General features: G+C 39.1%; 1 protein-coding gene across 8 annotated transcripts in view; it reads left to right on the forward strand.

Moving 5' to 3' along the window:
• Positions 1-23,560, forward strand: part of LOC113921584 (cyclic AMP-dependent transcription factor ATF-7) — an 81,621-nt gene that overhangs the window by 6,569 nt on the left and 51,492 nt on the right. For 7 of the 8 annotated variants that reach the window (XM_027592425.2, XM_035729141.1, XM_035729144.1 and 4 more), the window contains exon 2: positions 13,815-13,883. The exons of the other annotated variant lie outside the window; for it this stretch is intronic. In XM_027592425.2, the coding sequence (XP_027448226.1) occupies positions 13,836-13,883 (48 nt within the window). In that variant the 5' untranslated portion in view covers positions 13,815-13,835. The remainder of the gene's footprint in view (positions 1-13,814; positions 13,884-23,560) is intronic. 8 annotated transcript variants of the gene reach the window in all.

Below are 23,560 nucleotides of genomic sequence, written 5' to 3' on the forward strand. Positions count from 1 at the left end.
ACATTTATTTAAGCTTTATCAAACTTGAGTAACACCATGTTGGTTTTATTTAACATGGTTTTTCTGGTATTTCTGGTAGTAACTTGTCTCCTCTAGCACCATTTTCTTTATTTTTTTAAGTTTTGGGCAAGCAGTAGTTTTCTGATATCTTACACATCTGTGTTTGGGACTGTTGAAAGGCAGTCAGTGAGCATTAGAATACTCTAAATAGATCACTGTGTTGCCAGTATGTGGATAGTCTTAGAAAATAGATTTTTTTTTTTCCTTGAGAATTTCTAAGCATCTCCATGATTGTCATTATGGGATGTTGTAGCAATTTCCTATCTAGGACCAAACTCATACTAGGGTTTAATATTAAAGTCTATCTGGTTTACTGTTGTTAGCAGTCTATTTAAATTAAGTCCATAAAAAAAAGAAATTAAGTCCACGAAGATTTTAAATTTATCCTTAAAGATTAGTGTTTTGGGGGGCGCCTGGGTGGCTCAGACGGTTAAGCTCAGGTCATGATCCCAGGGTCCTGGGATTGAAACCCACATTGGGCTCCCTGCTGAGCGGGGACCCTGCTTTTCCCTCTACCTCTGCCTGCCGCTACCCTTGCTTGTACTCTGTCCTGTCAAATAAATAAAAAATCTTAAAAAAAAAAAAGATGAGTGTTTTGGGGTTGATTGCTATTGGTGTATTGTTTTAGGGATGATACTTTATCTGAAAATGAGTAGGAAAAAACCCAAAACACAGCAATAGATTTTTGACAGCCTACCAGTTTCCAGGAATTTTTCAACTTCTAAAATGCACTGAGGCCAAACATAGGTATAATGTTCTCTAGTTATTTCTAACTCTGCTTCCTGCTGTCACTTTAGCAAGTTGTTGCTTCTTTGTTTTTACTTTATTAACCTTTCTGAGGATAGCCTTAAAATAGTTCCTTGAATCCTCCAAAAGCCTAGAGAGACTTAAAAAAAAGTTCTAGTCAGGTAGTTGCCTATATGAGGCTGTTCCCAGATAGGTTCTAAGCTTTGGCCATGTGTTGTTGCCTAACTTATGATTCAGCCTAATTCTCACTCCCATCTGTTTTCAGTCATTTGCTACAAAACTATTTGGTCTATTTAAGCTGGCTCCTTTTTTTGAAACCTGTCCCTGCATGTCAGAGCTCAAAATCCAGAAATTAATTTTAACCTTCTCTTTGATCAATCCAGGGTACTCTACTGTTTGTGTATTTCTTAAAGCAGTGGGTCTCAAACTGCTTTTGGTCTCAGTACCTACCCCTTTATACTCTACATAATTGTTGGGGACTCCAAAGGGTTTGTCTTGGTTATATCTATTGACATTGAGCATTTTAGAAATTAAAATGGAGAAATTGAAAAAACATTTACTTTAAAATAACAACATAAATAACTATTACAGTGTCAGAAAAATTTAGGGGCAGGGCTTTAAACCTTTTAATGTCTGGCTTAATAGAAAACAGCTGGATTCTCATATCTGCTGCTGCATTCAGTCTGTTACAATGTGTTGTTTTGGTTGAAGTATATGAAGATAACCTGGGCTCACATGCAGATACTAATAGGAAAAGGAAAGATTTATTTTTAAAGATTTATTTATTTGAGGAGGGAAGGGGCAGAGGGAGAGAATCTTCAAGCAGACTGTGCTGAGTGAGGTGCTGGATGTGGGACTTGATCCCACAACCTATGAGATCGTGACCTGAGCGGAAACCAACAGTCCGATGCTCAACCGACTGAGCCACCCAGGCAAAGGAAAGAAAGCCTCTTTTCAGATAATTGTAGATAGTCGTTCTTCTTTGATACTATACCAGAATCCAAAATGTGATAGTTTCTTAAAGGTTAGCTATTGTGTAAAATCTGAAACCACATCTCTGAACTTTTAATACTTTGTTACATTAAAATGAATTAGCCTATTTTGCCCTTTAAATAGATCTTTTAACATCCATGAACCCTCTGAAGGGGTCTTAGGAATCTGGGGATCCCTGGAGCCCACTTTTTTTTTTAAGATTTTATTTATTTGACAGAGACACAGTGAGAGAGGGAACACGAGCAGGGGGAGTGGGAGAGGGAGAAACAGGTTTCCCGCAGAGCAGGGAGCCCGATGTGGGGCTGGAGCCCGATGTGGGGCTCAATCCCAGGACCCTGGGATTATGACCTGAGCCAAAGGCAGACGCTTAATGACTGAGCCACCCAAGTGCTCCCCTGGAGCCCACTTTGAGAACTGTCTTATAGTACCAAATTGGAAAAATACAGCTGTTTACAATATGGAAGAACTATAAGCTCTCCAACCATTTTAGTGCCTCTCAAAGGCTGGGTTACTGACCATTTGCACCGGAATTACCCAGGGTGTTTTTTATTTTTATTTTATTTTTTAAGATTTTATTTATTTGACAGAGAGATAAGCGAAGAGCAGGAACACAGGCAGGGGGAGTGGGAGAGGGAGAAGCAGCCTTCCTGCTGCGCAAGGAGCCTGATGCGGGGCTCAATCCCACTGAGCCGCAGGGAGACGCTTAACGACTAAGCCACCCAGGCGCCCCCAGGGTGTTTTTTTAAAGTGTAGATTCTTGGGGGTGCCTGGGTGGCTCAGTCATTAAGTGTCTGCCTTCGGGTCAGGTCATGATCCCAGGGTCCTGGGATCAAGCCCTGCATCGGGCTCCCTGCTCCTGGGGAAGCCTGCTTCTCCCTCTCCCACTCCCCCTCCCCCTGCTTGTGTTCCCTCTCTCGCTGTCTCTCTGTTCTGTCAAATAAATAAAATCTTTAAAAAATTAAAAAAATTAAAAAATAAAGTGTAGATTCTTGGGCCCCAAAGCCAAGAAAATCCAGAGGCATAGGAATCTGTATTTTTCAAGGTGCCCAGGTGAATATGCTAAAGGTGGAGAACTGTGGAGCTAGCTTAATTAACCTTATTTTTAGAAGACCTAATTTCTTAGGAACCTGACTGAGTCAGAAGAGCATATTACTCTTGAGTTGTAGTTTCAGCCCCACAGTGGGTGTAGAGATGACTTAAATTTAAAAAAAAAAGAAAGAAAGAGGGGCGCCTGGGTGGCTTGGTCGGTTAAGTGTCTGACTCTTGATCATGGCTCAAGTCTTGCTTGATCTCACAGTCGTGAGTTTGAGGCCCACATTGGGCTCCATGTGCGTATGGAGCCTACTTAAAAAAAAAACAAACCTAATTTCTAAATTTTGTAGTAAAGAAATTAGTACTTGAATAGTCACATTGTAAAAGTTCTTAATGATTAACACAGGGGCACCTGGGTGGCTCAGTCCTTAAGTGTCCGCCTTCCGCTCAGGTCATGATCTCAGGGTCCTGGGATCGAGCCCCGCATCTTGCTCCCTGCTCTGCAGGAAGCCTGCTTCTCCCTCTCCCACTCTCCCTGCTTGTGTTCCTTCTCTTGCTATGTCTCTCTCTGTCAAATAAATAAATGAAATCTTTAAAAAAAATGATTAACACATACACTCTGACATTTGTCAGAATTGGAAATCTCCTAATTAACCATGTATTTTAATTAATAATAGTTATTTGTAAATACCAGGAGTTTGCAAACTAAGGCCAGATAGTAAATAAGGCTTTGCAGCATGAGGTCTGTTTGTAACTACTCAACTCTGCCATTATAGCACCTAAGAAGCCATAGACAGCATGCAAAGGATAAGCGTGGCTGTATTCCCATAAAAACTTTTTTATGGACACTAAAATTTGAACTTCATATAATTTTTATGTGTCATGAAATATTCTTTTTTTTTTTCAACCGTTTAAAAATGTAAAATCCAGGGGCACCTGGGTGGCTGAGATGGTTAAGTGTCTGCCTTCAGCTCGGGTCATGATCCCAGGGTCCTGGGATCGAGCCCCACATCAGGCTCCTGGCTCAGCAGGAAGCCTGCTTCTCCCTCTCTTTCTGCCTCCCCCCTGCTCATGCTCTTTCTCTGTATCTGTATCTCGAATAAATAAAATCTTTAAAAAAAATAATAAAAATGTAAAAACCATTCTTAGCTTGTGGGCCATATAAAAACAGGTGACAGGCTGGATTTGGCCCACGGACTGAAGTTTGCCAGTCTTTGACATATACTATAACTGGATTATGAATTTAAAAATTATAATAAAATATGCTTAATGTTGGGCAACCCTCTCATGTCCCCTCCCTCTTCGAGAGCTTTTTACTGTTGCTCAGTAAAATTTGCTTTGCTGCCCACCACACACACACACACACACACACACACACAATTATACACACACACACTTAATGTTAAAACTATGAACATTATTTAATTTTCCTAGACAAAAATAATGCTACAAGAATTTGTAGTCCCTCCAGTTTGTATTTCTGGACATTCATTTGTATAATAAACATATAAGAAACACCTATTGTGTGTAAATTTTTGGAAATAACACAGTTCAGTTGGAAATAGGTACACAATATGCAGGTTATCATACAACTCTTAGGAGGTTTTTTTTTTTAAGATTTTATTTATTTATTTGTCAGAGAGAGAAAGCACAAGCAGGGGGAGCAGCAGGCAGAGGGATAAGCAGGCCCCCTGCTGAGCAAGGATTTCCCGATGTGGAACTTGATCCCAGGACCCTGGGATCATGACCTGAGCGGAAGGCAGGCACTTAACCTGATGAACCACCCCGGCATCCCTAATTTTTAGGAGTTCTAAAAAGATGTGCTGTTCATTTTTACATCTTTTTTGAGGTGTGTGAGAATAGGTAACTAGGATTCAGGCCAACCTCAACCTCTTGACTCATCTTTTGTCTATTTTTTTTTTTTTTAATAACTCCCTACCTCAGTTTTCCAGTCTGTTAGCAAAGTGCTTTACAAAAACCCTGATATAAAACAGTGTAAGGCAAGTTAGTTTAAGATTATAGTGATATATGTGCTTTCTATATAATCTCTTCGGGGCAGTTGGTTTACCTACTAGTGAAATAATATATGCTAAACTGTTTTTATGCCAAATAATACAGTGAAAAACAAACCCAGAATTTATGAACAGAAATTTCAATTCCTAAATAATCTACTACCTGGTAAAATGTGAGTCTTCTTTTTTTTCTGAGGTTCACATAACGTGCATTATAGTCTCACAGTTCATATGTTTATTGGCATCTTTTCCTTAAATCAATTTTCTACATGTAATGCAAATCACAGCAACACTGAGTATCCTATGGAGAATAAAATGTTGAGACTGCTGTGGTAGAGATCTTTGGTGTTTGTACTCTTTGCTTAGCAGCAGCTAAATTATCGTAGAGTCTGAAACTTGGTATCCAAAGTTATGTTCTTGGAAGAGAACTGTATATAATTTCTTTCTTTTTAATATCATAAGGGAATGGGGCCCATAGAGCTCTGTTTGGGTGCCTGTCTACATTTTTAAGCTTGTTTATAGCTGAGCTGAAAGGCATTTAGTACCTGCTAAGCTTGGTTTCAGCTCTTTTTATTCCCTTTGTGGTGAATGGCTGGGGCAATTTGTAAATATTTAATATAAGTAATACTCGTTAGGGAGCATTCATGGGATTTTGGAAAATGGGTCCTTGAAGGAAACAAAGGAGGAACTATCTTGAACTGCTTGATTACCCTGTGTATCGTTATGTTTAAGTTTCCACCAGTTTCCACCGTGTCTATTTCTTTTTTTTTTTAAGATTTTATTTATTTATTTGAGAGAGAGAATTAGAGAGAGAGAGAGCATGAGGGGGGGAGGGTCCGAAGAGAAGCAGACTCCCTGCTGAGCAAGGAGCCCGATGCGGGACTTGATCCCGGGACTCCAGGATCATGACCTGAGCCAAAGGCAGTCGCTTAACCAACTGAGCCACCCAGGCGCCCCTCCACCGTGTCTATTTCTATATGAAGCTGCTAGTTTATAATTTTAGATTTTTTGGTAGTCCATTTTGAACTTAATTTGTCAGTTGGTTTTGTTGCTTTGTAGTAGAGAATGAACAACCTTGCATGATTTGTAAATATACTGTTTAGTGTTTTAGAAGAGTCTACCAGATGTGGACCTTTTTTTTACTCATAGACATTTTTTTTAAGTCATGCAGATCATTGTTTTTATTAAATCACACTATATTTTATTTTTTTTTAAGATTTTATTTATTTGAGAGAGAGAATGAGATAGAGAGGATGAGAGGGGAGAGGGTCAGAGGGGGAAGCAGACTCCCTGCTGAGCGGGGAGACCGATGCGGGACTCGATCCCAGGACTCCAGGATCATGACCTGAGCCGAAGGCAGTTGCTTAACCAACTGAGCCACCCAGGCGCCCTATTTTTATTTTTTGAAAGCAATCTGTGATCATTGTAGATTGGAAAATACTGAACGTACGAAGAAGAAAACAAAATTACCTGGAATACCATTATCCAGAGATAACCATTGTTAACATTTGATGCCAATTCCCTTATCTATTTATATGCATATTATTTGTTTCCTTTTATTTTTTTCAGTAGGCTCTACTCCCAGTGTGGGGCTTGAACTCATGACCCCAAGATCAAGAGTCGTAGAGTTGCATGTTCTGACTGAGCTAGCCAGGCACCCCTAATTTGTTTGCTTTTTTATAGATTTGGAATTATGGTGCATATGCAATTTTATATCCTGCTTCCCCCCCCCACAGAATGTATAGCATTTTCTTATGTCATTAAACGGCTTTCAGAAACGTTATTCTTAACTTAAATATAGCCTATTGTCAGGCAGTATCTTACATTGATTCATTCTTCTTAAACATTTAATTCCTGTTCTTTTTTTCTTGTTGTTATAAATATGACTATAATGAGCATTTTAATATATAAGTGGTCCATGTTTTGGGCTTTAACCTCAGAATAAAGTCCTGAAAAAAGAATGATTTGTTCAGGGGTGCCTGAGTGCCTCAGTCGTTAGGTGTCTGCCTTCAGCTCAGGTCATGGTCGCAGGGTCCTGGGATCAAGCCCCACATCGGGCTCCCTGATCCGCGGGAGGCCTGCTTCTCCCTCTCCCACTCCCCCTGCTTGTGTTCCCTCTCTTGTTGTGTCTCTCTCTGTCAAATAAATAAATAAAATCTTAAAAAAAAAAAAAAAAAAGAATGATTTGTTCAAGGGATACAAAACATTTTAAGACAAGGGCACCTGGGTGGCTCAGTCGGTTAAGCGTCTGCCTTCTGCTTCGGTTGTGATCCTGGGGTCCTGGGATCTAGTCCCCGCATCGGGCTCCCTGCTCCGAGAGGGGCCTGCTTCTCCCTCTCCTTCTGCCTGCTGCTCCCCCTGCTTGTGCTCTCTCTCTCCCTGTCAAATAAATAAATAAAATTTAAAAAAAATTTTTAAGACAATATAAATATTGCCAGATTGCTTTCCAGAAAGATTGTTCAAATATGTACTCCCAAAAGTCTTATATGAAGGTATAAGAATTTCTGCGGCAGTCTTTTTTTAATGTTTCTTTTTTTATTTAAGATTTTATTTTATTTCATTTATTTTTCTAAATAGGCTCCACACCCAATGTGGGGCTTGAACCCACAACCCCGAGATCAAGAGTCGCATGCTGTACCTATGAAGCCAGCTAGGCCCCCCTCTGCTACATTCTTTTATACTTGAAAATATATCTTAACAGCTCTGGCCTCGGTTTTGTTTTCAAGGGCCAATGAAGGGTTAATTTGACAAATAATCTTCCTTCTCCCCATTTTTTAACACTCTAATCAAAAGCTATGGATCCTCCTCTCTGTTATTTGGATGATAAGGAAAGCACAGAGTTGGTTGGGTGTAGTCACATCAAGTGCCTTAGGCACAAAGTAGTTGTAAAGTATGTACTTAAAATATGTCTTAAGAAGAATATGTATTTAAAATATGTCAAACATGGGTGCCTGGGTGGCTCAGTTGGTTAAGTGACTGCCTTCGGCTCAGGTCATGATCCTGGAGTCCCTGGATCGAGTCCCGCGTTAGGCTCCCTGCTCGGTGGGGAGTCTGCTTCGCCCTCTGACCCTCCCCCCCTCTCATGTGCTCTCTCTCTCTCATTCTGTCTCTCTCAAATAAATAAATGAAATATTAAAAAAAATAAAATATGTCAAACATGTTTAGCTTTAAATACATAAATACCTGGATACAGTTGTTTTGTGGACCTAGCTGGCAGCTTTCTGAAAAAAACAGGAAGATAAATGTAGAATTTCAGCAGAGTATACTTGAATATTGGCTTCATATTAAATCAATAAATATTTACCAAAAATCACCTGTGTTATGAGAGGAAAGGCTTCCAGAAGTTTTAACCTGGATCTCTGTATTCTACCCTGTTCCCTTTTTGGTCACAGATAATACAGCCATTTCCTTTTTATTCATGAAACTGAAATAGCTTGCTCATAGCCACTAACATATCACCATTTCATTTCTTTCATAGCAGTTATCTGCTATTAATCTAAAATTATTTTGTTTACTTGCTTAGTGTTTATTTCTTCCTTTTAGAGTATAAGCACTGTAAGGGTAGAAACCTTGTCACTGTTGAATTCTGGGGCCTAGAGTGTGGGGTAAGCACTGAATAAAGTATTCAGTGAATTGATGAATTTTAAGGTGTTTTGTTTTGTTTTGTGTTTTAAGTAGGCCCCATGCCCAGTGTGGATGGAACACAACTCGTGGCTTGAACTCACAACCCTGAGATCAAGAATCTGAGCTGAGACCAAGAGTCAGATGCTTAACTGATTGAGCCACCTAGACACCCCAGTGAATTGATGCATTTTAAAACTGACCATATTTACTTTTTGATCCACAAAGTAAATTGTGATTATTAGTTTCAGACTTTGTCCTTGTCAGATCTTTTACCAAGACGTTATTTTTTTTTTTAAAGATTTTATTTATCTGAGAGAGAATGAGAGACAGAGAGCACGAGAGGGAAGAGAGTCAGAGGGAGAAGCAGACTCCCCGCTGAGCAGGGAGCCCAATGCGGCACTCGATCCCAGGACTCTGGGATCACGACCTGAGCCAAAGGCAGTCGCTTAACCAACTGAGGCACCCAGGCGCCCCTTTTACCAAGACTTTCAATCCCTCTTTCTTGTGCTCTTGCCTGTACTCTCTGAAGTTGTCTAGCAAAGGAATTTGATAAATGACCATACAGAATAAGAAATAACAAGGGATCCAATATGTATACTGATCAATCTCTGACTAATTGAACTTGTAAATCATTCTTACCACTTACTTGGCATCTCTCATGCCAAATGACAAAAATTCTTTGACCAAACTTTAGGCAGGTTCCTGAACCTTCTTTTAGGCCCATCAGTGTACTTTCTTGTAAGATCCAGTTTTAGCAAGAATCCCTCACCATTGATATCTGATCACCCTCATATCTGATCAGATTCTTCATCTTTCACCATCCCTTAGGTTATGTATCATCATCCTGGCCTATCTTTAGGAAGAATCTTGTTAGGTCGGTTTAGTCAGAATCCCCTTCTCCTGATGTTTCCTCTTAGTACTTTTCCATCCATTAGCCCCCACCATGGTCCTTGGCTATAAATTTCCACTTGCCCCTGATGTTTTCAGAATTGAGTCCAGTTCTGTACTGAGATCTCTTTTCCCCTATTGCAATAGTTCTAACTAAAAACTGTTTTTTACTGCTTTAACTACTGTCCAACTCTAGTTTTTCTTTGAAGATGAGTGAAAGATTTTTTTTTTTGCAAAGGATTATTGTCTTTTTATTTTTATGTCCACTTTGCCTGGCACTTAGTTCCTTAGTAATGTTTTTTGAATGAATGAATGATAGCTAGTCTGAACCCCTTCTAGATTTTCATGAATCTTTGATATTAATGGTGCATATGCCCTTCTCATTTTTTGTACTTAGCAGTATCTGCACTTTGTTATTAGGAACCTAAGAACAGGCCCTTGGGTGTGTTTGTACATCGCTTTTATTCCTTACTAAAGTTGGGCCATTTTATGAACAGCAATTAGTTACTAAAGAGATAATCACATTATAGCTGGGTCCAGAGAATTGACTTTGTAGTCCTCAGTGACAGACTTCATCCTCATTCTATTAAAGAAGAAAGAAAAAAAAAGATAGATATGTGTGTGTGTATATATACACACGCACATATATGTACATATATGTATATACATAGAAAATCAGTTTTCTTATTTGCACATTGATCATTTTAGGATATACTTCTGGCTTTGACAAAACTGTTTAACATAGATTTTATGAAATTATCCCAGTTATTAAAAATCAGTCTCTGATTTTCTTCACTTCTCTCCCAGCATTCAGATAACTTCCTCTCTTTTGAGTAAGTAGTGATTTTTTATCATTTATGCATTCTGGTGACTCCCGAGTACATGAGCCTTTTCTTCTGCAGACTTGGCCTCTAGGACGGCCTTTTTCTTCATCTTTGTTTTCCTGTTCTAAGATCTCCTCTGAAAGCATCTCACTTCCTCCTGGAAATGTCTCTTATTAATGTGTGTATCCTTTGCCTGTCATTTATTGGTTAGTTGTGTAAAATGCTGAGTTTCATCCTGAGGAATAGATCAAGGAGTAGATGACAGACTTGAGTGTCATGCCCAGACACGTGATCTACGTGTCAAGTAGTACAGATACCAATGGGCCATGAGTTAAATTCTAGTGAATGGCAGCATCTTTATTCAAGATTTCATCTTTGTCTCAGTCTGTTTATACTACAGAAATGTGCTGCTTTTTGTTCTTGAGAAGGCATCAGTTTGACCTCTCTCATAATTAGAGATTTGTTTTAAGTATCAAATAGAAATAAGCAATGGCATTCCTTATATGTAGCTATTAAGCTGACTGGGAATTTAAAAAGATGTAAGCTGGATTTTTTTTTTTAAGTAGGAGAACAGATCATTATTTATTGTTGTTATATATTTAATTCTTAAAAAAGACAAATCACCCTAAAGTGAAAAAGCAAGAATGATGGAAATGAAAAGGAGCAAGAGAATGAGGAATGATTTCAGAATAATTCTGGGTATTTAAGAAAGAGGGCCTTCTTCCTCCCATTATGATCCTCCTTTTGGTGAAAATGGGAAAACAAAAAGCCAGTAAAGTGGGAAGGAAGCAGGAAATCCTAGTTAGTGATTGTCAGATTTGAGTATTTAAGAGCCATGAAAATGCTTTCTTCTTTTACATTTAATACTTTTCCCCTAACTTGGTTTGCCTTTTGTTTTCTTTTAGAAAAATTATGGTTTTTCATTTCTATTTCCTAGTAAGGATACAGTTAAATAAAATTTGGAAGCCATATATTGTGATATGATTGTACAAAACCAAGTTAAATTTTGAATTTTGTGGTTGGAGGGAAACCATTCCGGAGTTTATTCAGTCACTTCCTATGCCAGTGCTGCCCTACTGCTCAGCCAGCAAGCCCCCTTTTTCTCCTGTAGGTAGAAAACAGAAAATTTAGCCTCAAATAACAGAAACAAGGTAAAAGGAAGGAATCCCACCGGGTCCTTATGTCTGCTCTAGTCCTTGTAGTTTACTTCCTGGTTGAAAATATGCTACAGGACCTTGTTAAGATAAAATTCTCATTTCATGATTATATTAGGAAAGCAGGGTTTGGGACTAGGAAGTGAAATTATCTTCAGCACAGCAGTTAGGAATTTTTCCAGAAATGAATTGCTTTCCAGAAATGTCCTGAATTTTCAGTTATAATGGCCATGGTCTTTGCATTTATTTACTTGTATTTACTTTATGTTTATTTTTTGCACTATGTCATAGTTCCAGAAAGTGCTAAAAAATCATGTATTTAAAACAAACCAGAAAACCTCTTGTCCTGGGGCTGTGTGAAGAAGAATAAAGCTCTCATTTTCCCAGTACCCAATCATCAGCTTCAGCTGGCTTCTCCTAGGAACAGAATTTATTGAAGCAATTTATCCTGGCTAAATGTGATATAAATCTGTGTATACCTATGTACATACTCTTCCATTACAGCAATGCTGCAGCATCAGTTTTCTTCATAGTTAGACCCTGTTCCTAGCACACTGAAAGATGACTAAGAAGCCCTTTCTATTTTGGGGGCACCCCACAATTTTAAACACTAGTTGTGTAATTACTGATCAGACCACCAGAAATACTGGTTTCCAACCCCAGAGTGAGTCTTAAGAGAGTAGGAGAGATGTTACCTAGCTCCCCTCTGAGTTTTAAGCAGGGTTTTCTGATTACCAAATTCAGTCTAGCACTTTAACATTTTATTTTGATGCAGACCTGAGTGAAGGTTAACCTGATATTTTGGTTTATCTCCAAGATAAAAATTTGAGTTTAGTTACAGTTCTGAAGTTGTTTCTAGGCATATTCAAATTATAGTTCTTCCTCTTTCATCTTCCCTTGTTAATACTCTTTTCTAGGGCGCCTGGGTGGCTCAGATGGTTAAGCGTCTGCCTTCGGCTCAGGTCATGATCCCAGGGTCCTGGGATCGAGTCCCGCATCGGGCTCCCTGCTCAGCGGGGAGCCTGCTTTTCCCTCTGCTTCTCTCTCTCTGTCTCTCATGAATAAATAAATAAAATCTTAAAAAAAATACTCTTGGGGCACCTGGGTGGCTCAGTCGGTTGAGCGTCTGCCTTCGGCTCGGGTCATGATCCCGGGGTCCTGGGATCGAGTCCCACATCAGGCTCCCTGCTTCTCCCTCTCCCTCTGCCCACCTCTCTGCCTACTTGTGCTCTCTATCTTTCTGTCAAATAAATAAATGAGATCTTTAAAAGAATAAATAAATAAATAAATAAATAAAATACTCTTTTCTACACCTTTCTTGTAGAAGGATGTTCGAAAATATCCTTTAGGAGTTTTTTCTATGAAGACTATTTTTGTCCCCCCCCCCTTTCAAAACCCTGTTTATCTTTTAGGAATATTTTTACTATGATTTGCATTTCTCATCCTTATCCATCTCCACCTCTATTTTTATTCCTAGTTGGGAAATGAGAAATTTCCCCAACACATTCATATTGGAATTATTGTTCTTTGACAAAGAATTTCGATCAACATTTCAAGTTTAGCTTCAATACTTAAAGAACAACAACAGTATAAGCCCTGCTAAATTCTTCAGAGAAATAGAGAGGATGGATGGTGATGCCTTTTAGTGCCATTTCTTTTATCCCCTGCAGCAGCACACATCTGTTGGCTGCAGCAGAGCAGCCCAAGAACTCTGGCCGAGAGCGGCACAAACAGCCGGAACATATTCACCCAGTAAACCCCCAAAGAGTCGACATTTGTTTTATTGCCGCTTTTAAAAACCTAGCCATAAATAGAATTAGAGGGGGAAGGGCACCGATATTTCTCCATTTGCCACAGACGATTGGTGGGGGGAGAAGGAGGCTCCCAGTGGGGAGAGAAGGTTTTTATTCTTATTTTTTTATTAATGAAAATCATTTCCCGTGTAGCCCAATAGGATGGGTGCTTTGTTTTCTTTGGCAATAATCTGGGATAAACGGCCCTTGCCAACAGTCTGGTAGTTTATACACCAGGGAGCCAGATTATAGCCCTGTAAAATGGAGCACCCCTCCTATAATCCCTTAATTAATTAAATGACAAATTTTGGTCTTCTCTAGTTCAGAAATATGGCTTCTGCATCGAATGTTCAGTGGATTTATTGACATGGGAAACTGCACTGATTGTAATTCAGCAGACTAGAGGAGTGTGTTATATACTGTAGCAGAAAGAGGGAAAATCTCCCAAAGGTTTGAAATTCCTTGATTGTTTAGGTCTCAATTTTTCTAATTAAAAGTTTCAGTTGAAGCGCAGTAGATCATATTCCACCTGTCTAATGGGTCTCCCCAAAGTAGCCTGTGTTTTAGCTTTGATAGACAGCATTCTTGGAACACCTGTTTCTAGCCTTGATATTTTTGAAGCACTTTTTTTTTTTTTTAACTCCAGCGTATTTAACATAACTTTTCCCCCTGCCTCCCCCTCCTCAGCTCCGCTCTGCTCTATGAAATATGGGAGACGACAGACCGTTTGTGTGCAATGCCCCGGGCTGTGGACAGGTACGTTTACAATATACTTTATTGTGAATGTCTCGTTGTGAATCAAAGTGGCTGTTTTATCACTAAGGCAAAGAGTTTAAAGCCGGTATTTTACGTGATCACTGGAGGTAATCAGATCAGAGGATTTGCAGTGTGTAAATCCATGTTATGAGGAAATGTAGGCACTCTACCGTAATGAAATCTGCCTTGCTCTCTTTCATATTGTTATTCTACCGGTGTTTGTTTCCCAACACACAGTGTTGAGGAATACATGTTGCTCTCTCCTGCTTTCTAAAGCTATCCATCTAAATATAAAACAAGTTTAGAAATCTCTCTTCCTCAGCCTTCGTGGATATAAAAGTGTACTTAACATATTTGGAGTAGGCAGCTGAGAATGTACCCGTTCATCGTGAACCCCAATTTGTTGGATTCTATTGGATTTTTTACATAAGAAAAAAGTTTCTTTGGACTCTTGATCCAGAAGATGGTTGGTGGCTAAGGCAGATATCTTTCTATCTAGGAAATACAAATCCAACGTAGAACCTGAGATTTCACGGCAGTATATAAACTACAAGATTTCTCAGCCATCTTCCCTCTCTGACACCATGAAATGCCTTGTTCTGTGTGTCATCTGCCATATTATTGTTTGCATATGTGTACATTATGTGTCAGATATTTTTCATTATATGCTTTTTTAATAATTTTGTTGAAACTGACTTTTTACACCCCCCCCATTTTGTACCTTCTTAACCCTTCCTAGACCCTCCCCTACTGCCATGTTCCACAAATGATGAAGAGAGGCATACAAAGGAAGTTTTATCAGCCTTCATGAATTGATTTTATGGAACTGAGGGTTGAATTTCTGTTCAGTTAGGAATATGCCATGTGACTGCCCAGTGACACTTACTGGTGGTATGTGAAATTGCAGACTAGTTCTATTAAACATTGTAAATACTTCAGCAGAAAGAAGAGAGTTAAGTTCCAGAGATTCGTAAGAATTGGAGTTTGAGAGGTGAATGAGATGAGAGTAGTGACAAGGAATAAGCAGAAGGAGGATTCCAAATTCCAGTAAACACTGAAAATTTCAGAAAAGGCTAAAAAAACCATTGCATTCTGAAGTATTCAGCATTGTAGGGTATATTTCCTTTCTTGTCAGAGTTTTCAACGTTATTGTTGACTGTTTCCCCCCATGTGATTTGTGTTTTATTCTTTTACAATAGAAGCCGCTTGGGAAATTAGGGTAAATTTGTTTCACTTTTCAGACAGCTGTATTAGAATATGTATCTGAACCTGATCCCTCCAGATTTTTGTGTGTGGATTTGTTGATAATACTATTTACTGTGATTTCCATAATTGATACCTGGGACCCTTTTCACTTACCTCCATTTTAAAATCTGCATTTTGGGTGAAAAGATTTATTTTTCTCATACTTATATTTATTTTTCTTCATTTACCGTTTAAGCTTCTCAGTACCCCTCTTATGTTTTATGCTTAAAACCACCTCAGACAAGGACTTAAAGACATTAAAATGGATTATAAAATTAAAGGAATAAACCGGGAAAGCATCTCTTAAGCTCCCTGAGGAAGAAAGGTATAAATGGGTTTCTTTAGGCCGTCTCATCAGAAAAGAGTAGTTTTCACTGAAATTTGTGAGATCCCAGAGGATTTTGTGTTTGTTTCTTTTTGTTTTGCATTTTTTGGACTAGAGGTGGTAAAAACAGTAGGGACTTTTTACTTTGGTTCCTTTCGTATTGCTGGATACTGTTTATCATAAGCCTCTTCCTTCCCCTACTTCTTCCTCCCATTTCTGAATTGTTTGCTGGTATTTTGGTTGTTCAGATTCGTTACAACCTCTAGTGTTGGTCCTGAAGGCTTTTCTCCCCTCAGTGGATATGGAACTCAGGGAGATTGCTACCTTCTTTTGGATTCAAGTTACTTGTTTCATAGAAAAGGATAGAAAGTAGCATCATTCATTCATCCCTTTCCCTCCTTTGCATGTCAGGACTTTATGGTCAGGTAAAAATTGTAGTTCTTTAGTTATATTTAGTCACCTTCCAAGTTTCTCCCAATATCTAGTGACAACTCTAAAGTAGGATCTCTACAAGATTTACTTTACTGTGATTGCTTTCTATTACATGAAATAGTGGAAATCTGGCAGGGAAGATAAATTTGGGGAAGCAAACTACCCTTGGCCTGTCATCCAGCTTTCTTATATCCCTTGAAAATGGTTTCATCCTGGAGCCACTTGAGGCCTTCAAGCTATTTATAATCCACTATCATTGATTCAAAATTTTTATTCCAGACATGGTAAAATAATTTTTTTAAAAAGCTACATAAATCCCAGTAGTGGTAATAAGGACCATGATAATTTTTACAAGACATGGTTTAGAACTTATTGCCATAGAAGCCTCAAAAATCAGTGGTTTCTACCACTTAGAGGAAGAAGGAACGAAAGCAAATTAGAATTGGAGACTGATCCTTAAAAAAAACCAACCAGCAGAGAAAAAGTATAGGAATCTTGCATTATTTCAGTATCTGTTCTCTGCTCAGACTTTACCCTGTGTACCCCTAAACTCAGAAATCATCTCACGCCTTAATATTAAGGGAAGGTGAAAGGAAAATTCACCTAAAATAGACTAGTGGATTATGCTCTCCACCATATAATCAAAACCACAGGGCTTTCAATGGATACGTAAACATGTTTTGGTTGCTAGGTCTTTAATGGCTGTTATTTTTGGATTCTGTTCATGATCCACTTCCCAACAGTAAGTCTGATGTGACACAGCTGAATTCTAAATATGCTGCATGCACTTTTTTAAAAGAAAGATGGCTGCTGAAGTTGGTATTCTCTGCATTCTTATCTGAAAAGACAGGTGATAGGGTGTTTTGAACCCTCTCATCCCTATTCTCCTGTTGAGACCCTGTTTCTCTTGAGGCCTCATCACTCTCATGAAGAGGAACTTAGGGAAAGCAATATTCTTGCTAATACCTCTCTATGGAATGTGGTAGCAGGAATAGTTAATAGAGCTGCCTCCGGAGAATGGGTTAGTGTTGTTAAGGCAACAGTACCCCAGATACCCTGTGGCAAAGGGTTGGGTTAAATTTGAGTGGTTTGGGTTTTTGAAATGTTTATAAGATAGCATCTAATTAAAACCATTGTGATTGGGCACCTGGGTGGCTCAGTTGGTTGAGCGACTGCCTTCGGCTCAGGTCATGATCCTGGAGTCCCGGGATCGAGTCCCACATCGGGCTCCCTGCTCGGCGGGGAGTCTGCTTCTCCCTCTGACCCTCTTCCCTCTTGTGCTCTCTATCTCTCATTCTCTCTCTCAAATAATAAAATCTTAAAAAAAAAAAAAAACACATTGTGACTATAAAATGGCTTTCCTTCTGTGTTATTAAAATAAATTTAGTTTGGTGCTGAATTTAGGTAGTCTTTTGTTTTTGATGCTTTGGGGAACATTTTTATTTAAAGGTGGCTTGTAAAATTGCTCTATTGTTTGTGGAAGCAGGAAAAACTATAGTTGACCCTTGACCAATGGAGGGGTTAGGAGCACCCGAGGGAGTTAAAAATCTGTATATAACTTTTGACTCCCCAAAAAACTTAACTATTAATAGCCTACTGTTGACCTGAAGCCTTACCAATAAAACATAAACAGTTGATTAACTCATATTTTGTATGTTATATGTACTATATACTGTATTCTCACTTTGGAGTAAGCCAGAGAAAAGAAAACCTTAAGAAAATTGTAAGGAAGAGAAAATTTACGGTACTGTGCTATATTTATCGAAAAAAAAAATCCACGTATAGGTGGACCTATGCAATTCAAACCCGTGTTGTTCAAGGGTCAACTGTACTATGTTTCTGACTAATCTTGAATTTGTAAATGCAGTTAGATAACTTACCTTTTGGACACTTTTTGCCCAGTTTTTATTACTAGGAGTCAACAAATTCCATCTTCCTGTACCTCCCTCTTGGGAACATGACATGTTTTGCAGTACAAATTATGCAGATTTAAGTAGTCCTTCTGGTTACCATAACTAAGCCTTTGAGCAGAAGCTGATCATATAAGCTTATTACTTAGCATATCTGTTTCTTTAAGAGCAGGAACACAGTTCCTCTGAGGAGATACTTCTAATGGACAGGATCATCCCATTATTAGCCATTGAGGAAGATTTCGGTCACAACCACTCTGTATCCACTCTGTCCTTTTAAGGAAAAACCCTTTGATTGTTTCTCTGTCCAGTGTGACCTGAGGGGCTGTTACTCTTTTTTTTCTCTCTAAGGATATCTACTACCAGATCTTTTCTTTTCCCAGAGGACATTTAGGTACAGGTTGAGGTTCTGCTCATATCTATCTGAGACGTGAAACACCTAACTAGCTCATAGACCTCCAGGGCCTGCTTTCCCTTTCTGAGGCCAAGAATAGCAGTAGAGCCCTTGTTGTGGTGGGATTGAGGGCAGCTTCTTGTACCTCCTTATCTTGTCATATAATAGGAATAATGTTTATGGTGCTGTAGTCCTGGCTTCACTTGGCATTTAACCAACCTCCAGTGCTGTTTATTGCTTCGTATCCTCTGCCTCCATCAACATTATCCCTTAAATCTCTATTGCTTTGTAATATATGAGGCAACAAATAGCTTCTATGATTGGTTAAATGCTGGCATGCTACAAAGGTATATGTTTTATTGCCTATGTAACACAAGTCTATAGAGATTTTTTTCTGTTATCCCAGCCCTCCCTTTAAGTGGGCCATACTGGTACTATAGGACTCTGGATTTTTAATTCTATCCCTTTGGCAAGTTTCCCTATTACCTGGCATTAGCACAAAAGAAAAGAAGGAAGAATGGGTTGGTGCTGATTACTAATTCTTTATGTCAGGGGAGCATCTTGAATTAGAGAATAACAAGGAAGAAATGGCTCTGACAGGTAAATGCCATTTATGATGGTATATACCATCTTTACATGCTTCGACAGGTGAGGGCAATTTCAGGCAAACAAATAAGCCTTTCTTCCTCACCCCCTGCCAAGAGTTTTAAAAAAATTCAAATTTTTATTTAATAATTCATATTTCATTCAATAATTCATCCAGTTCCCATCTGGTAAGAGTGCCTGCATGCTGTCAGGCAGCTGAAAATACATTGCATTATACACAATTAGACCAAATGCTAACCTTGTTTTTTGTAATAATATGTTGATTTTGCAATAACTTTCAGTCCAGAGTACGTACAGTTTTATGAACCCTTGTGATGGAAGTAGACCACTGTTATGCATCGTGCGGACAGAATTGGGACGAAGATTTTAAAAAATATAAATGTATTAAGAGCAAGGGATTAAACCTGTTTTTAATGTCCGATGTGGCACTCTTGACACTTGCCTTTAAAAACATGTGTTTGGTGATTTTAGCTTTTTATGTTACCGTTACTATTATGTTACTAAGAACATAGTAGATTAAAAGCATCCCTGCCCCAGTTGGCCGGGGACTGAGGATGGGGGAGGGGAGGCTGTATGAACCTAATTAGAGCTATACCCAAGAAATTAAGATGAAATTTTTCAGTTATTCACGCTTATTTTCCTTGGGTATGACTTAATATTTGGAATGGGAGCCCAGAAACTGTTCTCAGAGCATTCCTGGTAGGAAAAAAAAAAAATCCTGTATCTTTGTATCTCAGTTCTTCCTAACGCAGGAGAGAGGCTGTTTCCTAGTCCCTTCTTTTATAAAATGCCGAGTTAATAAAGTGCCTTCTGGATCTGAGAGCCTGTCCTTCGTTAGTCCCTCTTTTGCCTCTCCTGCAAAACCACATATAGCTAGGTTGTTAACTTACAAGATATTGTCATCATTATATAGAATTCATCATTCTCTTATCAAATATTCTTCCAGCTATTGCGGCAGATTGAAGAACAGCCAGTGTGTTCCCTCTTTCTGGTTAGCGTGTTTCTCTAATGCAGATTGACTTGCTCAGCAGTCGCATTTTGTCTGAAGCTCTTGTTAGGGCCTGCTCTGTATGTGGATTCATAACACATCTGTGTGTACATCTACAGTGCTGTATAAATAATAATAAGTAATCACCAGATGGCCTATAACTGCTCCTCTGGACCCGCTGGGTCTTTTGAAGCTGTTAGTAAAGTCTTCTGGCGTTTTGCTGAGGAAAACTTGTCATAGATTTATTTCTAAAAAAATTCAAACTCACAACTGGGTGTTTAGGACTAGATATTGCTGTCTGCGTTGTAAATATTTAACAGGCTTTGTACAATGACAAAAGCTCCATTACTAACCACACACAGTGGCTGTGGAGCTCTTCTTCCCTCCCGGCCATTTAGAAAGGAAACAAAATGCCGATAAATTGTGCATTATGAACAAGGTGCAAGTGATGCTCTCTGGAAGCTCTTTCATAAGAGAGGAAAGAGAACTTCAATGTTCTGTCAAAGGATGTAACCAGACAAACTTAAGCTTTTTGGCCATATGCCAGTGACTTATATTAAAACACAATGTCCTTTTTAAATTGGCTTTACAGTATAAGAGAGGCCCCTTCATCTGGAGTTAGGGAAGAGCCAGGTTTTGATCTTAATTGAGTCTTTATAACCAAATGATAAACCCTTTGAAAGGGTTACAGTTGCAACATTAGTTAACACTTAGCTAAATTTCACTTAGCCAGATCTTTAGACTTTTGGTTTTGTCTAAAAATTTAAGATATTTATTGTTTGCCAGTGTTTATATGAAGCAGAATGTCTTTATTTTTGTCCTCTTTTCATTTGTTTTGTTTTTGTAAAAGGGGTTATATGTTTTGTTTTTTGGGAAAAAAATCTTATTCTGATTTTCTCCTTATAATTTTCTGTGCTGTATTTGCTGTTACTACTGCCCATGCTCCAGTTCCTGTTCCAGGGTACTTGCTCAGTACGGCAATGAAAATTTAAAAAAATCAAAATAGAACTGATTATCTCTAAATTTTAGTGTTTTAAAATCGTTTATTATAAGATGAAAAAGATTTCAAACAGAAATTACGTATCTTAACTCTCAAGCCTAGTTTTCTTTTGTCTGTTGAGGGTTGAATCTATTTAACCATAGAGGGACTATCCTATAAATCATAGCACGTGGCTGTTACTTTTGACTTAGGATATGTAGAGAGCTTTTCTCTTTCAAAATCTCATCTTGAAGAAATGACATACAAATTGTGAGGGAGAAATGCTGCTATTAATAGTTTATTGTAGCTAGAATTTGCTTTTAAATCCCTCAAAAATTATCAGTTTAAGGATAAGATTTCAAGAAGGAAAACATTGTGGAGAAAAGATGGAAGGTTTGGGGTTTATCTCTTCGTAATTGTGTTTTTACTTTGAAATTTCTTTGTGCAGTGAAATACACCACCTAAGATTGTGCTTTGGTAAGAATCTGGACTATTTGCAATTGCCATGTGAAAGTACAGAGAGAAATGAGAATGAATTTTGAAATTAGCCCATTCCCAGTCTGGCACACCATGTGCCCTGTGTGGCTGCTGATTCTGCCGGCAGATTGAAGAGCCGAACCCAACTTCTGCTCTAAAGACCAAAATTGCCAGCCATCATTCCAGCTTTTAAATCTCCTTGCTCACGTCGATGATGTGAGATTTTGAGCAAACATAGTTCTGTCTTTAGATCCCAGGTGGAAGTTGCAGTTCCCTGGGTGGAAGGAAAGAGTTCTTCCTTTTTGCCTTTGAAAAACTTAGGTAGCTCTGCAGGGAAGGTCAGCAGAATAAATCTGCAGTCTTGCCGTGTCCTTTGAGTCATTGTGGAAAGCTGAGTGCTCTGTTCGGCATTCGGCAGATTGGCTGTCAGAATTGCAGCTCCGCTTATCAAAGACGTAGTCTCTTGAAGAGCCACTTATGTTATTCCAGAGAGAAATCATCCTGTGGCAAAAGGAACACCTCCTTTCTCCTCCCAAGGGTCAGATCTGCTTTTGATACTGGGCAATTATCCCTTGATTTTCCTGAAAAATGCCTCAATTTACCATAAAGATTGGCACCAGCACAGGTTGCAGACTTGGTTACAATGACAAGCTCTGATTTCTTAGCCACAGGGAGAGGCGTCAGGGTGACACTTGTAAGTATGTCAGAGGCTTAATGGTGGTAATTTTTCTGCCAGGTATCTCAGTACCCCTTATAAGCTTCTCTTTCTCTGAGGGAGATAACATTTGCTTTAGTTTTTTTGCACACCAGTCACTATAAAAATGATGTGAGAGTTGTCTCTCTCTCCTTCCCTCACTTCCTCAAGCCTCTTTCCTTGTCTTTAGTTATCATCCTGTCTAGTTTGTGATTAAGTGCTATAGTCTCATTTTTTACTGTTTGCCTTCTTCTTGTGCCGCTTATCTTGGTTCTTATTAGTCATTGTACCTGGTGGGGATTATTAACCAGTGTTTTCTCTAATTAAAAATAATACACTGTTCTTTATATCAGTTTTACACTTACAGAAAAATTGAGTGGAGGGGTGTCTAGGTGGCTTAGTCGGTTAAGCATCTGCCTTTGGCTCAGGTCATGGTCCTGGGTCCTGGGATCGAGCCCCGCGTCGGGCTCCCTGCTCAACAGGGAGTCTGCTTCTCCCTCTCCCTCTGCCCCTTTCCCCCACTTGTGCTCCCTCTTTCAAGTAAATAAATAAAATCTTAAAAGTTGAGTAGAAAGTTCTGAGAGTTCCTATATACCCTCCTTATTCTCCCCTGCTACTTTATCTTGTTTTTTTTTAAGGATTTTGTTTATTTGTTTATGAGAGCACAAGCAGGGGGAGCAGCAGAGGGAGAGGGAGAAGCAAGTTTCCCACTGAGCAGGGACCCTGATGCAGGGCTTGCTCACAGGATGCTGGGATCATGACCTGAGCTGAAGGCAGACGTTTAACAGACTGAGCCACCCAGGCACCCCCCTGCTATTGTATCTTATGTTAGTGCGGTACATTTGTTATAACTGATGAGCCAGTATTGATACATTAATACTAACTGAAGTCCATAAGCTACATTAGGGTTTAATCTTTGTTGTACATTCTATGGGTCTTTTTTTTTTTTTTTAAGATTTTATTTATTTATTTGACAGAGACAGCGAGAGAGGGAACACAAGCAGGGGGAGTAGGAGAGGGGGAAGCAGGCTTCCCGCCGAGCAGGGAGCCCAATGTGGGGCTCGATCCCAGGACCCTGGGATGATGACCTTAGCCGAAGGCAGAGGCTTAACGACTGAGCCACCCAGGCGCCCCCATTCTATGGGTCTTGACAAATGTATAATAACATGTACCCACCATTATTGTATCACATAGAATAGTTTCACTGCTCTAAAAAATCCCGTGTTCCACTTATTCATCCCTCCTTACTCCTACCCTTAACACTTGGTAACCACTGATCTTTTTTTTATATATATATATATATTTTTTAAGATGTATTTATTTGAGAGAGAGTGTGAATGGGGGGAGGGGCAGAGGAGAGAGAATCCCAAGCCGACTCCCTACTGAGTGCAGAGCCCTGTGCAGGGCACGATCTCACAGCCCTGAGATTATGACCTGAGCCTAAATCAAGAGTTGGATGCTTAACCTGCTTAGCCACCCAGGCACCCTACCACGGATCTTTTTACTGTCTCCATAGTTTGCCTTTTCCAGAATGTCATATAGTTAGAATCATGCAGTCCTCTAAATCTTTAAAGTTGTGAGCAGATAACCATGTCATTAGGAATAGCTGGAGAAAGGGGGAGAGAAA

The sequence above is a fragment of the Zalophus californianus genome, chromosome 9 (assembly GCF_009762305.2).
Source record: "Zalophus californianus isolate mZalCal1 chromosome 9, mZalCal1.pri.v2, whole genome shotgun sequence".
NCBI classification, from domain to species: domain Eukaryota; kingdom Metazoa; phylum Chordata; class Mammalia; order Carnivora; family Otariidae; genus Zalophus; species Zalophus californianus.